Source organism: Ambystoma mexicanum, chromosome 2p (assembly GCF_040938575.1).
Source record: "Ambystoma mexicanum isolate Mex_15411 chromosome 2p, UKY_AmexF1_1, whole genome shotgun sequence".
Lineage (NCBI taxonomy): Eukaryota > Metazoa > Chordata > Amphibia > Caudata > Ambystomatidae > Ambystoma > Ambystoma mexicanum.
In genome coordinates, this window is record NC_090923.1 from 1,038,198,277 (window position 1) to 1,038,216,705 (window position 18,429).

Here is an 18,429-nt window from a genome sequence, read left to right on the forward strand (position 1 = left end):
TCAAACAATCTTTGTCACCTGAGGTAAAGGTCAAAGTTCAATAGTTAGTCATCAGAATGGCTGGCTCCTGTTGAGCTCAGAAACAATCAGTCACAGTTCATAGGAATAGGATCCTTGAGTTCCAACTAAATCTCTTGGTCCCTCAGTTCCAGGAGTCAAGGTTACGCACACGTCTCTTCCAACCTATGTGTCTTGTCTCTTCCAACCTCTGTGTCTTGTCCCCGAATCATTTTAGTGACCACCAATCATTGGGGCAACAGCTGGCCCTTCTGGGCCATGGTTAGTCTGTTGCCAGTGGCAGTATATTTCTTAGCTGTCTTCCTCAGGGTTGATTTTCATGTTGTTATCATTATATCACCCCACCAAGGGCAGTATCTTGTGTGTCAATCTGGTCACTGGCATAATGCTGTCATCAATCGTCTCCTAGATTTGATGTCTTCCGACTCAGTTTTCTTTTGGGTATTCCCACACCTGAGCTGTACAACCAGACTATCTATTGGTTATAGGTACACAGAAATCCCCTGAGGTAGGAGCTGTTGGCTCTAAATTACTAGGCAAGTCTCCTTTTATATCATTGGTGGCCTTTCCAATCCCATCAGTTCAAGAGCAAGGGTCCTGGCTAGCGTGTTTCTCATTCTTTCTTGGTCCGACTTTCTCTTTGGGAACATTTTCCCAAGTTGTTGCCATTCCCACTGGATCCAGATTATGGCTCTTGCCTACCCTCCTGGCTACCCTCTCTCAGGTCTGCTTTACTATTGTTGTCAAAGTCTGTAGGTTTGGGCCCTCCCGCTCTTCACCCTCTGAACCACCAGGCTTGTAACTGTCTCAAACCTGTTGACTCATCTCTTTCAAACCTAGGCCCACCTTCCAACTCTTGTTTCCTCCACCAAGTGTTCGCCCTTGTGGCTTAGTAAATAATGGGTTGCCACCACCTCTTTTTTACTTGACTCCTTATTATCGTATTCTCTTTCCCCCCCCCCTCCTCCTCACTTCACTATTGCTTTCCTCTGTCCTTCTTCCTCCTGTCCTGGTGTTGCCATCCTTTACCCCTTTCTTTAGGTCTTTCCCTCCTAACACATCTTCTCTCTCCTCCTTTCTCCAATGTTCTGCTCTCCTCCACTCTCTCCTTCCACCCCTGATCCTTCCCTCCTAGCACACCTTCCTCTTTCTTCTCACCTTCTCATCCTTTTCTCCTGCTTGCCTTCTCTCAACTCCACATTCTATGACCAATTCCAAATTCCCACTCAAAACCCTGGCCCTTTTATACATTGGGGTACAAGCTGATGGGTGTGATAATGGGTTCCCTCTGCCACATGCAGTGACTCATTAGTTAAGCGCGCCCCCATGCTAACTACAGATTGTTTCTTGGCTCTGAGGGCCAACAACATAACATACCAGATCACCATCTTGGAACCAGGTGGCCTTGTCATATTGATCATTTAATTCCTCCACAGCTTTCGCCATCCCTGGTCTGAGCCTCTCCCTTACCGCATCTGCCATTTGCGGTGCCTGCTGCCTCAAGCGTGCCACTGTTCTAAGGGTACGCAGGGGTTTGGAGCCTTTTCCAGGAACATTCACAGGGGACTTTTTTGATTCACTGAATCAGGCTTGTGGGGAGCAATGAAAATCTGGGATTCCATGCGCCCCAAGTGCTTTGTGGCATACTATCCTTCTGCCTTCTTAAGGGGGTGCTGCCTAGTGCTCCAAACAGAAAGGCGGGAAATGGGGGTGGGGACCCTAGAGGATCAGACATGTGCCATCACCGGGAATTGACATAATGTAGTAAATTGTTTCACCTGGCCCCCAGGGTCACTTTCTCCCCATTTCCCAACCTCATATATGAGATTTCATCACAATGCCCATCACCCCGACAACCCCCAGTAAAGCAAGCAGCGTTGGGTGGTGACCAGGGTAGCTGCTGAATGAGGAAATGTGATGGATGCAGCGGTCTTGTTTTAGGGCAGACACATATAGAAGGTTGTGACTATGGCACAGCAGGCAGACCCAGGGAAATATTATTTTGCAGCTACTGCATAGCAGGGACACATAGGGCCTCATTGCGAGTTTGGCGGCAGCCATGGAGCTGTTAGGTGTGTCCTTACCGGTGCCCGTAATCCCTTTGCGCCCTTCTCGGAATGAGGCCCAATGTCTCTCTTTTTATCTTTTCAGATTTAAAAAAACAGATTTTTATAATTTTATGAAGAGGGTTCCAGTTTATTGTCTGGTTTGGGGACTATTCAGCAGCCTTTTACTGTACTCCCCTTTGTCGATGAGAGGTTGCCCACCCCTTTACCCTCATTGGCCACGCCAACCGTGGCATTTTGGGGTGCATACCTGGAAGTCATTGAACGAGGGCAGCCCGGCCCGGCGCCGGTGCCAGAGGGTCAGAGACTTCTTGAACTCAATAGAGAACTCTGTCTTTTCAGGCTTCTGTTCATGGTAGCAGCTCAGCAGGGTCAGGCTGGCATAGAGGCTGGTCAGGTAGTAGCCGCCTGAAAAAAAAAGAAACCACCCTCAGTCAGTCATGGGCATGGACACGTAAATCAAGTTGGGTACAAGCCAGGGAACATCAGCCAAAAGCATAATGCACATCACAGACAAAATCTCATTACAAGTTTGGTGGTATCTCAGTGGTAAATCTGCCGAGCTACCATCAAACTTTTACCGTAACCGCCACTTGGTCCAGTGGAAATTACTGACGGATTACAAGTGGCACTAGGTGGTGTTAGTCCACAATAATTCGAGTCCACAGGACTCCATGGGGTAATTCCGCTGGTGGGAATACCGCCAAATTGGCCGATATTGGGTGTTGCGGTGGCAGAAACCACCTTACCCTCAAACTCGTATTTGGCCGGTGAGGTAATGCAGCAGTTCATGGTATTACCACTTTGTTTTACAGCACCGCCCAACTTATAATGAGGCATGTCTTCCACTCTCTAACAGAGAGTTGTTTGGAGACCTGGCAACCTTGCCGTGCCTGGGAAGGATAGTCCACCGGAATAGTGATGTGAGCCTGAGTGCGGTGGCGAGGTGGGTACAGTGCATGGCGCCAGTCGGGGCCCTGGAATGAAATAATAGAAGTTTGACTGGGCCATACATTGCACAAGGGAGGTAGGGCCATGCAAGCTTTGGGTGGTGTCTCTACTTGTTGTTTAGGGGCCTGGAAGTGGCAGTGTATTTAAGGAATGCTACACTCCATTCTCTGCTGCAGTCAGGATTTTGAGTCATGGAATCTTCCATGCCCGGAAGTTCGGGACCTAAGGAGGATCTGTAATGCATGGAGAAAATGAGCACATTTTGTATTTCTCCTGGGATTTCTTGTATAGGTTCTATGACCCTCCCCGACCTTGCTTGGGCGATGGGGGTGGGGGAGGAAGCCTTGCTAACAGACAAGAAGCACAAACTGTTAATGAGTTGATAGGGCAAGGCAGCCGAGGATGAAAAGAGCTAGTTTTAGGTCTGTTTGAACAGATGAGGTTTAGATCTCTACAGAAGCTGAAGAAGTCATTTGACAGGAAGGGTGGCTGGGGGGAGGTGTGTATGTGTGTGTGTGTGTGTGTGTGTGTGTGTGTGTGTGTTTGTTTTGTGTCAAAGGAAATTCTGGAGGATGGATCCATGTGTGTGGCAGAGATTCCCCCCCCCCCAAAGGCCGGAACCTCAGCCATGGACGCATATCTGAGGTAAAGTGGAAAGTATCAATCTGCATGATCATCATGATGGCTTGGAGGTAGTACTCAGTGTAGAGGAGGTCCCAGACATGGCCTGCACCCCTGCCCCTCATTTCGAGGTACCAGGAACGTACTCGCCAAGGTATGTGACGTATGAGGAGCAGATGAACCAACAGAGGGCTACACTTGAACTCTGCCCGGTGCACATCAGAAGAGCAATACCTGTTGGAGCACCCATAACCAGACAACCATGGGTTGCACAGTACCCTCTCAGACAACCATTCCAGCAGCTGACACGAAATGAAGACTACTTACAGACCGTCCCCGAAGAGACCCAAAGAGCCCTAATGGAGGGTGTATGGTGACGAAATAAGAGCCCAGACGTGACGTACAGATGGAAATAAAGGACAAACGAAACATGCCACACAAGGGCGAAATACAAATAATAAAGATGTAATGGACATGTAAGAATAAATGATGTTGATACATAAAGAGACTTAAGGAAACATAGCTGTGAAATGAGATGGAAATCTTCAACCAGCTAACGCTTGTAAATAGGCTTGAAACACAAGAAATAAGTAAACGGAACTGCTTGCAATGCTTAGTAGAAGAATAGAGAGGCATGCGCCAACTATATTTCTACCTCAATAAAAGCACAGTATGCAAGTGCGACTCCATTTTGTAAAAGCAGAATTAAGTCCAGGCTGCAAAGGGCTAGCAAGGCCAAGATTCATATTCCAGCCAAAGTCAAAGGAAAGAGCGGAATCGAAACTCAGTAAGAAGCAGCTCAATTCCTGGGAATTCGAGGTCAACCTAAGGAAGGGAGGAGAGATGTAGCCTCAGAGAATCGCAACTTTAGAGCATGCCAGCCTGCCAGTGAAGGTCGAGATAAAGAGGCCCCAGGCAGGTGGCGATGCTAAGGAAGAATCAAATACGCGAATAACAGGAAAATGATGCAGATTCACGGTGAACAGACACGTGACCAGCCCAGGGCAAGAGGTACCAACGGCTGATATCACCCAGAACCCAGGATGCCATAACTTTTCCTGATAAGAAGCTACAGTTTCGAGGCCATCCTCAGCCAACTAATTGACACATAACCCTAAAGGTACTGATTGATGGAAGGGAGGCAGGGTGAATCTTGGGGCACTCCGCATCTGGGTGTCCATTCTGCATGCTGCTAATTAAAGTGGAGATTTATGCCTAGGGGTGTAACCTACCCATTCACAATGGACCAAATAATCTAGGGTCCTATAGCTTGTAGAACCAATAGGACGTCGTAGTTGTAGTGACGTCTATCACGAGTGATGTAGTGGGATGGGCGTAGACGCCCACCCGATAAGAGTTATCCAATCTGCATGCTCTGTTACCATATACAGATATAGCACCTATACTTAAGTTATCTTTCCGACCAATAGAATTGCATGACAAACTTGGGAGTTTTACACCTCAAATGATGACGAATTGTGCCCATAAAAGTTGCTCTCTGATTGAAGAATTTGGAAGTTGAAGCGAGACAGGCGATCACGACTCTGTTGATTACCATTTGTTTCCCCGTTTTTGCACTTGTCATTAAACAGACTTCCCTTTGCCAAACTATTGAGTTGTCCTTATTGAATTGGGTCGGAGTAAGAGAATCCTGCACCCCAACGTCCTCTTGGTGCATCTATCTTGTCTTACAGGTACTAGAGGGTGAGCTCTGACCCATGGGCCCGTCAGAGGACGCCCTCCTGTACATCGACAGGTTTGTGAGGTTGGCTCTGCGGCCATTGGCCTTGGGTCCACATGATGTGGCTTTGTGGTTCATGGTCGCTATTGGCAGTTGCACTGTTATTGTGGATCTGATCTCTCACTTTGCAGGTTTGTTCACCATTAGATGCTTTCTGTTTTTTACTGTCTTGCCATGCCTCTACGTGTAGGACTGGGAAGGAGCCCAGGCCATGATGGCTGAGGTGCGCTTCCATTCTGTCGGGTCGCAAGCTGGCGAAAGGGAAGGAATTCTGGTGGAAAGGAAGTTGCTTTGCGATCTCCTGCTATGTTTGACCTCAATGGCTGTTTTACTTTGAAACCCTGCTGAAATTTAGGAGTTATCCACCAGAGTGACACTTTGTGGTCTACAGTAGTTAACCAGGGATATCCTCTCTTAGTACAAGAGTGGTCATCAGAAGGCTGTAGACAATTGATGTTTAAAGAGTACTTGGTATGTGTTGTTTCACAGGAGTCTGACTCGGGTAATGTGTCCATCCAATTTTCAGGGGTTGATCTGTTCTGTGCTTTCACCTCAATGAGAGAAGGGCGAAGAAGCCAACACATAGAGCCTCGCTTTCCCCGATGGAAATTCTGGGCTGAAGGCTGATAATGGGTTTGCGATTCTGTCTCTCTCTGTAGGGGGTATAGGAGCCCCTGGTTAGGGGTTAATGGTCAGGTCCTGAGAAGCCTTATTGCTTGAGGAAGTTGGGTGAGACTTTTCCACTTCCTCAGTTATTGAGTTCATTTGCTTGTAAGGGATGGTTTGGTTGGTTGGGTGGCTGCTGGTGTTGAAAGTGATCCTGGGCCCAGCATTTTATGCTCTGCGTCACCGCTTTTGATCTCGTCCATTCTCGGCGAGGCACTGCCCAGTATCATTGTGCAACTGTGCGGTCATGTGGAGAGCAACCGTAAAATTTGGCTTAAGGGCAGAAACAGCAAACCTCTTATTATGGCCAGGGGTGCATGACAGTTGTGAGCATTAGCCCCCTTGTTATTTTCATTGCATAGAAATGGTCTGGATAATGTCCTGTCAATTTGACTACCAATATTCTTATGATAGGCAGCAGGCACCCCTTTCTGCTATATGTAGATGATGCTCCTTATAGTTCCAACTCCCGGGGCCGTTCTAAGGTTGGCGCCAGGCTCTGCGACCAACTTGGAAGGAAGTTGAAGATCAACGATAACAAACAGTGCTACGTGTTTGGGGTCGCAAACGAAAACAAGTGGGGCTTAGAACATATGCCGCGGCCATGGGGAGAGAGGAAAAATGCCCCTGGTCACTTTGAATATCTCGTGGGGCAGTGGCTTCAGGGACGAATGGCAGAAGAGCGGGCAGGAACCGCAACACTGAGAGGAATGTATTCCCAGAAGAAAGGCTTGACAGCTGTAGGTGTTTCATGAAGGTTACAGGAGGACACGATGCACAGACGTTCCGATTTTGCAGGGACAATCCCGGAATTGGGCCCTCTGTCCCCCGTCCTAGCAGTTTTAAAAACCTGTCCCAGTTTTGGAGAAGGGTGAACTGCCAGTACCGGTTTTTGGAAGAAAGGGAAGGTCAGCAACAATTATGAAGTAACTATACATTAAAATACATACAGAATTTTGACATGGTAGGCTGTGCTCGAACTCCCACCCTTGCAGGTACCAGGCACACTGCATTAACTGATTGTGCCACATAGCCCAGTTGGTAAATGAATAAACAGCAAGACTCATACCATGTACGAAAGCAGACATCTTTTTATTATTAATAAGCTTATGTCCCCAGTAAAAAGCATGCAATTTATAGGAGCAGTGCTGGAAATGCTGTCAGTAGAAGTGTCTGGGGTGTGGGGGGATAGTGGTTTGAGGGGAGTGCAGGATTGGGGGATGGGCGGGTAGTCCCTCTTTTATGTTGTTGGTCGTCCCGGTTTTTCGTTTTGAAAATCTGGTCAGGTAACAATGCAGCCTGGGCAAACCCGTACTCTCCTTCAGCAGAGGACAACGTTTGAGGATGCGCCAATGGTATTTTTACCAATGACACCATCCCCATTTTCAATGTATCCACACATCCCATTACGATAAGGGAGAGAAGCCTCCTAGAAAAGGTCTATCATTTGTGTCCGCCACTAAGTCCAATTCCTTCAAAACTGAGTTAGAACTAAAGAGATTTTTCAGAAAACCAAATTAAAATATTTCTTCGATTTTTACCTTCCAGAACACAAAAGACCAGCAAACAAAAAAGAAGGCGCAACAACAGCCAATGGTCACATCAACACAAACATTACTGGACTTAAGATAAAACCTTCTTTTGAACCACTCCATTCCAGCGGAATTTGTGCATTTGAAAATATAGTGACCAGAACAATATTGGACAACAACAAGAAGAAAGACTACTACCAAGACAATCTTTCCAGAGAAGAAGGACAGCCCTCTAGTCCTTGAACAACAAAACGATCACTATCAAACCAGCTGATAAAGGCTGTGTTATAGTGATCCAAAATACTCACGACTATGATAAAGAATGCGAACTGCTCTCAGCAGACACTGAGGCCTATAAAAAAACTGAATCGACTGCAAGGCTACAATAAGAAATCCAGAGCCTTACAAGACATGCTGAACACAAGATGAAAGGATTTTCCTCAATAAAATACACCAGAGAATTCCTGCTTTTTATATTTGACCTAAGTTGCATAAAAATTCGACCAACCCCCCTGGCCGCCCCATTGTATCTGCCTGCGATTCTCTACTAGAACCATTGTCTCTATACACAGACGTCTTCTTAAAACCATGTGTCACCAAAATGACGTCATACATTGAGGATACTACTGAGACTTTAAACATCTTAGAGACAGTCACTCTAACAGAAACTTGCATTCTAGCGGCTCTTGATCTTGAGGCTTTGTACACATAAATCCCCCAATGCAGAGGTCTAGACGTTCTACGAACTGTTCTTTACTCAAGACCAACCCAATTGTTCCAACTGACTTCATTGTTGAGTGCACCACGCTGGTCATGACTGAGAATGTCTTCCTATTCAAACAGCAGATATACAAGCAAACAAAAGGCATAAGCATGGGGGCTACTTTGCCCTGATGTAGCCAATCTGTACATGGCTCAATATGAGACGGATTACATCTACACCAAATCCAACCCCTTCAAGACTCCCATCTTGATCTGGCGTCGATACATTGATGATGTCCTCCTGATCTGGACAGGGCCTGAAAATCAACTCATGTTATTTCACATTTGGTTAAACTCATGTAACACACACATCAATTTCACAATCAACTGGAACCAACATTCCATTGCTTTTCTGGACCTCCACATCTATAAGTCTGGCACTGGACTCAAGACAGAACTGTTCCGTAAAAGAACAGACCGAAAATAGCCTCCTCCATTTTTCAAGTTATGTTATGTTACGTGATTTTATAAAGCGTGCGGTCGCCCAAAGGCATCATGGTGCTAGAGAGAGAGGAGCCCAAGGACCAGGCAGAGAAGAAGCACAACAAGCATATCAGGGATCAGAACAGAAGCGTTTTAGAGCGTTTTGAAAAGACAGGTGGTTTGGTAAAAACTTCAGTGAGGTAGGGAAAGTATTCCAGAGCTGGGTGGCAGCAACGGAAAATGCCCGACCAGCACCCCCTACCATGCTATAGGATTAAAAAACAATCTTCCATATGGACAACTCCTTAGAATTCAAAGAAACTGTACCAACAAAAACAAGTTCTTACAACCTGCAGAAGGCCTCCAAAAGAGGCTCCTCAAAATGGGCTACCCAAAAAAAGCAGTTAAACAGTCCAGCAAAAGAGCAGCCAACACGTTCAGAAAAATATGCTTGACACCTAAAACCAAAGAACCATTAGAAAGATTGGTCTGTGTGACCACCTACAGCCCCTTGAGTAACATCATCAAAGTACCATCAATAAAAATTGGCACCTTATAAAGAACAAAGGAACACTCTCCAAGAAACGTTTAGTTCCTACTTATTTGGAACCAGCAAAATCACTGTCCATTGAAACACTATGGGGGTTGCCCCCTGTTCAAGGACACCACAAATGTGGCCACTGTGTGGCCTGTGAATTCACAGAAACCAAAAAAAACTTTGAAAATGGAAACAGCCGGTGGATCCTCAAAATGCACACAAATGTCAATAGTAAAATGATGATTTACATTATAGATGCCTGTGTGGCCTACTATATGTAGGAAAAACAGTACAAGCAGTAAGACAACATATCTCGGAACACCAGTCCTGCATCCAAAACAAAATTTCTGCCCGCTCTACATGAAACTGAGACTGAACATGCTCCCTTTATCACCCCTCACGAACCTATGGTATAGACCGAGAAGGTCTGGTGTTGTCCCTTTTGTGAAGTTACCTTAGAATCTGTCAGACATTTTGTATGCACCTGCGCGGGGTACTCCAAAATCCGCACAAGTATTTTAAAGCACTGCCTAATGAACTATTGCATAAGAACGTTAGGCAATGCCGACGCTTTCTGCAGGATTTCGTCTCAACCGGATGTGGTGTTTGCTGCGACAAATGACCTGCTCAGGGCTTGGAGAAGAAAAGCAAAACTCAAGCTTTCTGATTAGCCTTTTAATGTTTTCTATATCTGTTATGAATTCATATCCTTTTCTAAAAATGTTTAAATCACATTTGTGCTGGGCCTTTCAATGTATGTATGTTTTTAAATGCTGTTTTGCTTTTATGACCCGTGCTGAAATAAAGTGCTTTTGACTGACTGACTGCGTTGAAAATACAAATTGGGGCAAACGGGTTTTGTCACAATTAGTATTAGCTAAACACGTCTGCAATAGGGCAAAAATAAACTAGCCTGTTTCTTTGGTACTATGTTTACTGAATTACATAAAGACATCTGTTCACTACATTACGCATCAAACATGGAAAATTAGAGTTTATTTCATTTTTTCTCTATTGGATTTTTTTTTAGATAATACGGATTGGGGCTAAACCGGTTTCCTCAATACTGTTTTTATCAAAGCAGCAAAATTGGTGCTAAATTAGTTTACTCCATCTTTTTTGCACAAGGGCAACGTTTTGATAATCTTACCTCTGGCTGTCATACACTCCTGCCAGTTCACTTAAGGGTTCAGACCTATCAATTTACAAGCTCTTAGCGACTGTCATCCACCGTGGAATCAATCCACTCACCCACCAAACCCCCCAACTCATCCATACATTTCAATGGGCTCCGACCCGCCAAAAGCAAAATGGTCAGTTTCAGCCTCCCTGTAGATACAACATAATGAATAGTATGGGTTCCAGGGCTATTGTGAAGGCAATGGTCGTGTAAAGTGTGCATATATTGTCAACATCAGGCAAATAAACACTCCTTGACGTGAACTTCTACAGAATTGTTCGCTTCTGGTGTAAACAAGAATACAGGGCGAAGACGTGTCTAGTTGCCCAATGTTGCCAAATATTTGTAATCCCTATGCTTGAGTGGAAAACCTGCACCATCTTCCCCCCAAGAGTGCGACCCTAGGTGTCATTATTGATAAGGGTTCATCTGCTTTTGCCTCTTCCTGTGCTGCGATTACCGCCTTGCCTCCAAGACTGCTGAAATCTGCCTGTTGCGCCTGGCGGCATCTCAAACTAACTTTGGCGGCATTCACAGTATCCCAGAGCATTGAGTTACTCTACGATCATGCCTGACATCAGGACTTGCAGAGTGTGGCCCGATTTCCTACCTTCTCCCATGAGCAGGGAAGGGTCCAGGAGTTCCATCATGTACTCCACCTCAAGCAAGAGGTCCGGCAGGTCGCACAGCGCCAGGACATAGGAGAAGACCGGTAGGAAGTCATCCGCCCCATAGACGTCACCTGGGGAAAGAGAAGCAGAGGGGTCTCAGGAGGGGTTGCTTGCGATCAGTGGGAGCAAAACAAAACGTGCTGGAGCAACGCCTGCAAACAAGATACTCCGCAAGCAGATCCACCACGCGGGTGCAAAATCATAGCGACGAGTGCTGTGCAAGGCATCACACAACAACTTGAACTGGAAAAAACCAAAAAGATCTAAAGGAGGTCTTCAAAAAGAAATGTTCAAGGAAACCTTGGGCCTCATTATGAGTACATCGGTGCAGGTAAAAAAAAGTAAAAAAGTGTCAGTAACTCCATCACTGCCACGTTACTGCCGCATTACTGCACCACCTTTTTACAAGCTTTGGCTGTAATGTGGAGGAGCTACCTCCGGCAAAAAGCTGGAGGTAAATCATTCAACTTAATGCCAAAAATCATTGGAATTACCACAGCAGAAAAACCGCTTGTGGCAATTCTGAAAAATCCCTCTGGAGTTCTACGGACTGAAGAAATTAAGACCAACATCACTGTGCCACCACTTGCACTGGCGTAACAGGAGCCCCCACAGCCCCTGTGGTGCAGGAAGCCCCATGCTGCCCATGCCCAGCAGGGGTGGGGGGTGCCAGTGGGGTCGGGGCACTCATGGCTTACAGGGGTGTCCCCACATTTTGTGTTATTCCACTGACCACTTGTAATCTGTGTTAAACCCACAGGACCAAATTACAGTAACAGTAATCGATTCTGGGGGTAAATGGGCAGATGTATCGATTTATTGCCAATCTTGTAATAAGGCGCATAGACTCGGGCTGTTTCCGCACCTGAACATCTCATCCCATGGGACAGAAGCTAACCCTCCATCGCTTCCAGGTACTCAGGGAAGAACTGCCATTGCCCTAATAGATTGCCTGTACCAATGATCAGTTTCCTATGATGTTAGCCTTTATTATGCTGAAACAATCCTTCTATTGGTCCTGTTCACCTTTCTAATATTCGTATTTCAAAAGAAAATAATAGGAAATAATGTACACGGTTATTCTAGGTTTTGATCAAGACAGCTGCAACATTCTTATTATGACTGCAATACATAGTGGAAGTGATAACTGGAAATTAGCATTGTCAAATAAAAAAGCCAGTTTGCAAAGTTAGTACAATTATATCATTTCCTTTTTAATAGATTCTTTTGCCAAGATGACCGACCATTTTGTTTCTCAAAATGTCCCTGCTTCTTGGAAAGAGTTGCACTTAGATTGAAACCAATGATTCTCTATAAGCACAAAGGCCACAGAGGGGAAGATGGCGGGAGAGACATACAGAAGGAGAGGGAGCAACAGAGGGCGAAAAGGGAGAAAAAAACATGAAAAGAGAGGGAGAGATAGAGAGAGACACACACACTGAGAAAGGGAGTGAGATAGTGAGAGAAAGAAAGAACATACTGGCAGAGAGGGCACATGTGTACAACACTGCACTGGCAAGAACGGAGCCAACAAACCCACGCTCACGGAGATAGCAAGAAAGGGGGCCTGTCACAGAGACACAGAGAAATATAAAGAAACAGGCCCCACTGACAAAGAGCGAGAGAGAGAACAGAGAGAGCGCTGCCTGCCGGCCCGACTATCGCCCATAGACGGAGAGACCCAGAGTTGGACAGGATGAGTGAGTGAGAGGGAGAGAGAGAGAGAGAGAGAGAGAGAGAGAGAGAGAAGAGAGAAGAGAGAAGAGAGGGACAGAGGGAGAGAACAGAGAGAGTTAGAGAGGGAGAGCGGGAGAGGGCGACAGAGGGTGAGAGAGAGAGAGACCAACCAGTGTCGTCTGTTACACAAGGTACAGCTAGTTTGTAATGTCATTTAGCAGTTTCCAGTTGTTTCCATACAAGCGTCATGAGGCAAAGTACTTTGCGTGTTGGCGTGTGTGTATAAAATACAGGAAATTAATAAATACATTGTATGTTAAATATCTCCTTCAGAGTGTGTTTGAATAATTACTTGCACTAGTGTAAAGTTTGTGGCAAGTCATTGAACTTACAATGCAGATATAAGCAAAGCACTTTCTCGGCTGCCATTCCCACAGAAGTCAGGTGATGGACCACTGCCTGCTCATTTACTCATCAGCTAATAGAGGCGGCATTCATGTTGCCTTCTTAAACAAGACAGTGATTGCTTTGTCAAGATAACGTGTCAGTTAATTGGACAATGGACCCTTCCAACTGTGCACTAACAAAGACCCGATTTCTCATTGCGCCCCTCAAAAGTTAGTGCTTAAAAAGTCTGTAAATCTAATGTTAAGCTCCTCGCCCCTATAACTTGTCAGTGTCACCTTCAATAAGGCTACCCATCCTGGCAAGTGACTCACTCAATCCCAACTCATATGGGTTTTCGAAGGCCATGTACTGTCTAAAAAAACTCAGCTATTGAAGATCAACCTCTGCTTTCATAGTCCCGCAAATGTTGAGCGAGTTCCTTCTCCGTCATGCCCCATCATATGACAATCTGAACCATTCTCCTACATTCCCCATTATAGGAAAATCTGAACCATTCTCCCACATGCCACATTATAGGAAAATCTGAACCATTCTCCCACATGCCCCATCATATGACGATCTGAACCATTCTCCTACATCCCCCATTATAGGAAAATCTGAACCATTCTCCCACATGCCCCATTATAGGAAAATGTGAACCATTCTCCCACATTCCCCATCATAGGATAATCTAAACGATTCACCCACATGCTGCATTCTAGGATAATCTGAACCATTCTCCCACATGCCCCATTATAGGATAATCTGAACCATTCTCCCACACGCCCGATCATAGGATAATCTGAACCATTCTCCCACATGCCCGATCATAGGATCATCTGAACCATTCTCCCCCATGCCCGATCATAGGAAAATCTGAACCATTCTCCCACATGCCCCATTATAGGAAAATGTGAACCATTCTCCCACATGCCCCATCATAGGATAATCTGAACGATTCACCCACATGCTGCATTGTAGGATAATCTGAACCATTCTCCCACTTGCTCCATTTTATGATGATCTAAACCATTTCTCAGGCACCCTGACAACATGAGCGCTGAGAACAGGCTCCATGTATTCCTGGTCATGCTATGGGAAATTACCCGCTTAAAGGCCTGCAAGTGTGGACGCACATGCTTGTAAGTGATAAATGCTGGATGTCTGGCCTCACCTGGACGAGCAGCCATGCAGTTGTACATCAGCTTGCAGGCTTGTAGCAGGATGATCACCTTATCTGTGGGCGAGTAGACCTTCTGCATCTTCACTAGCTTTTGACGGATCTTCTCTACCTCCTGGGTCCCAGGTAGGCCAGCCCGGACCTCAAAGGCAAGTGGCCCTTTTTCTCGCACGAGTGAGAGGTTCTCCTTTAGCTGCCGGAGTGAGCCATCCTTGGTGAAAGCTCGCCGGAGACGCAAGTCCAGGTGCCGCTTCAGTGGCTTCAGGACACAGCGATACATGGCCTTCTCCATGACCCCATCTGTGGGGGAAACCAAAGCAGGGTACGGTATTAGTATCAGTAATGTAAGCTTCTCACACACAAAGAACACATGAAGCATGTACAGTAGCAATGCAAGAACCCCACACATATGAAATGCTTCCAGCCGATGCATCCCATATCTAATACTGATTGATAACTTCAATTAGGAAGAAGGGTTTCTCAATTAACTTTTTTTCTGGGGTAGTCTGCACTGCATGCCCCTCACACCTATAGTTTCCCATGTTTCTCCTCACCTTGGTCTTCTTCGGGCAGCATTGTTTGTAAGGGCATGTTCAGCTCTGATCCCTCAAGCAGGCACTTCTTCATCTGGGACATGAACTGCCGTACTGCCTGCAGGGTGACCTTGCAGGACTCCGGCACCTTCTGCCTACCCCTGACCAACGTTAAGAAGTCCTGCACCAAGTTGCCAAAGGCCGTACCCCTGTCCCGGGCAAGCTCTTCCACTGCCCGAAGCACCTTCTTTTCAGGTGGCAGGAAGGAGAGGAAGACCTCGCTGACGGCCCGGAAGGGTGTCTTTGTGCGGCGGCTGCCCGTTGTTATGCTCTTGCGCTGTAACTGAGGTGAGGAGTACTTGCGATGTCCATCTACATCCACCTCATCCAGGCTGCTGAGAGAGCTGCTGTCTAGCTCCCTAAGCGATGGAAGCCATTTGCTATCGAAGTCCAAAGTCTCAGTGTCTATGATCCTGGAAGGGACCACTGATTCAGAATCTGTTGTCCTATCCTTGGAGTTCTCTACGGTTTCCACAGCTGGTGTTAGCATAACTACCTGTTCATTTTGCCCAGTCCTTGGCACCTGATAGTCATCCTCTTCTCGGGTTGGTGCTAGAGTTGGGACTGCCTTAAGGCCAATATCAAAGCTCCCTTTGCTGATTTTTCTCCGTAGACGTGCCCGCAGTGACATCTTAGGCTGCTTATATTCCTGGTCCTCGCTGGACTGCTTAGGCAATGGCACCATTCCTGGTCTCTGCCGGTGGATTGCCTCAGCTGGAATTGGGGGTGGAGGGTTGAGTGGTGGGGAGAGTGGGCTGGAGTTCTCTGTGGACACCCGTACCTTGATACTCTTCTTGAAGCGGCCACGCTTGAGGCAACTCTCGCTGGAAGCTACACCTTCCTCTAGGAAGAGTGGGTTGAAGAAGCAAAGGGCCCCATTAGTTGTCAGGCAGTCTAGCTCTAAGGGGCTACGCGTCTTGATGAGGCCAGAGGGGCTGAAGTCCAGAGGTTGTGGTGTTGTGGTGCAGTCAGAGAGGTCGAGAGCTGGGACCTGAGATTCCCCTTGACCTGGGCTCCATTCCCGCGTGTTGAGCGATGAGTTCCAGAACTCTAGGAAAAGGTCAAAAGCAGGAGAGTGCCATTAGTAGAGAAAATGTGCAGTGCATAGATCCACTGTCAACTCAGACAAGGACAACAAACTAGACTCATGCAGGGAAGATGCTGTAGAATGGGATGTTTGCTATCGTAATGCTATTATCGCGCAACACCCAGTTATGGGATGATCAAAATACTTTTGAGCAAAGTTGTTTTACATTCTCCATTTCATCAGTGCAATAAGTCCAGCTGACTTTCTATGGTTTGGAAGGTGGTCCCAATCTTTACATTAAAAAAGGAAATTGAAGTCCCTGTTCTCAAATACATAAAGACACATGTTTGTACAAATTCTATCTGTGGCTGCGTCCCATTTTGGAGGGTTCGAGTCCCATGCCAGGTTCTGACCAGTTACTGCGTATTCACCGATATAGCAAATCACAAAGCGTTCCGCACCCAACACATAAAGCTGCTAATATGGCATGGCTATCCTAGGCATCTCTGCCAAAAAAGGCCTTTGCTGTAATCATAAGGGAATGGTTGCAGGCAATGAAAAGCACTCTTGTCACAGGTGGATTGTGGTCTGCCAAGCTGCCCGACAGTTAGGAGCACTTTGAAGCTGTGGTGGCGGCAGTTGGGCACTGTGCAGGCGTCACCTGGCCTAGCAGAACATAACCTCGCTGAATAATCCTGTCTTCCTCTTAGGTGCCTGCACCGCCTCCTTATTTTTTTCCATCTGGAACCACTTAGGCCTTTTCCTTTGTGTCTCACTAGCTTTCATTACATTTACCAATCCCCTGACAGGAGTGGAGGGAGTTTTTGGAGGACACTGAGCACATGAAGACATTTGGCATTTGGTGCCCAGGGTCCTTCCCACTACAACAGAGTTGTTTATCATTAGAATACGTTTACTTTATATGCATAATTACCACATTAAACAGGAAACTTATGAAAATAGGGATCACTCAGTCTAGAACTTCATCAGTTTTGACACTCTTTATCTAGTGGACAGGTGGGTTTGGCATGGGGTGATTTAGATTGCCCTATCTCCTCCTTTCCGGTTTATCTTTTGTATCCCCTGCATTCGCCTGTATACTGCCAAATCATGGCACTGGCACGCCTTGCTATTTGGTTCGTCAGCTCCTGATTACTATCCAGTTTGATCAGTGCGCCAAATTCCCTAGCTCATCCCCCTCCCTGACAACTCACCCAACCCCACCATCAACTGCCCCACCTTTTCCTTCCTTCCTGTTACCAAAACCGACATTTCCAAGCTTATCACCGGCCTCAAACCCTCACGTTGCCAAGTTGACATTTTTCCCACTATAAAATCTGATAAAATGAGGATCCCTGAATTTGTTAGCATTAGAGAATCATTACAGAATCATTACTCTTTGCTATGGAATCATTCCATTATTGCATTCTGTTTAGTATTACACGAAGAAGTAGCATCATTATACTATCCACATTATTAGACTGCCACTTTGTATGCATTAGCCATTTTCATTATGCATTTGAAGAGAGAAATAGGCCCTGTTATATGAAGGGTTTGCTTAGTTATGTTATTGCCATATATGACAGAAAGAGATGCTTTTAGAATGATGTATGCATTTATGTAGCGCTTAAGCTGAGAGAGAAACGTGCTAGGCACTAGAGAGAACGAATGAGGCCTGAAATGACACACTGTCATATTTGAAAATGTCACGTAGAACCATTTAGAATGACACATTGTTAAGCTTTGTAGTTATACATACAGAGACTGTCATGCACTTAGAATATGTTTGATATGTTTGCATTATGTAGTTAGCGCTTGGGTTTGCGAGAAGAAAGCATAAACGTTAGGAAGCATTTAGCTGGCATTCTGAAGCCATTTCTGATGGAGACAGAGAAGCGCCACTGGGCTCAGTGCGGAGTTGTTATGGTACACTGTGAGAAGGAATTTGTAAACAGTTTGGTTGATAAGAGGTCGCCTTTTTCCTAATGGAGACGGCCTGGCTAATCAGCATGGCTTGTGTGCCGCGGAGACAGCAAAGGTGGGGAGCAGCGCGACATGGGGAGATGGGAGAGAAGCCTTTTCAGGCAAGGAGATGCTTTGAACACAGGCACAGAGAGAGGATTTTGTGATGCAGACAGAGCCAACAGTGGAGTGAATGGAGAAATGGAGGAATAGATGGTGTTTTGCACTGCACACAGAAGGCCAAGGCTGAGATATGATGTCCAATGTCACTTTGACACAGAACACGTAGTGACCAGAACACGAAACAACACGCATAACAGACTGGGAGGCATTGTTAAATGCTGACAGAGGAAGAGACATTCTTAGCTTAGAGAACCATGTAACCATGGAGAAATGAGTGCGTCATTGGATTAGTATAAGCAGAGTTGAGAGAA

At 46.1% G+C, this 18,429-nt stretch overlaps 1 protein-coding gene and 1 long non-coding RNA gene across 2 annotated transcripts in view; one reads left to right on the forward strand and one right to left on the reverse strand.

Moving 5' to 3' along the window:
• The window catches only part of LOC138567065 (uncharacterized), a 93,587-nt gene extending 85,000 nt beyond the window's left edge, over window positions 1–8,587 (forward strand). Inside the window, exon 3 of the long non-coding RNA XR_011302093.1 lies at window positions 7,612–8,587. This is a non-coding gene — a long non-coding RNA (uncharacterized lncRNA). The remainder of the gene's footprint in view (window positions 1–7,611) is intronic.
• RIN1 (Ras and Rab interactor 1) overlaps window positions 1–18,429 on the reverse strand; it is a 271,998-nt gene that overhangs the window by 4,986 nt on the left and 248,583 nt on the right. The window contains exons 7-10 of the mRNA XM_069644904.1: window positions 14,968–16,056; window positions 14,408–14,713; window positions 11,109–11,240; window positions 2,335–2,492 (exon numbers count right to left, since the gene is read on the reverse strand). Coding sequence (XP_069501005.1) covers window positions 2,335–2,492; window positions 11,109–11,240; window positions 14,408–14,713; window positions 14,968–16,056 — 1,685 coding nt within the window. The remainder of the gene's footprint in view (window positions 1–2,334; window positions 2,493–11,108; window positions 11,241–14,407; window positions 14,714–14,967; window positions 16,057–18,429) is intronic.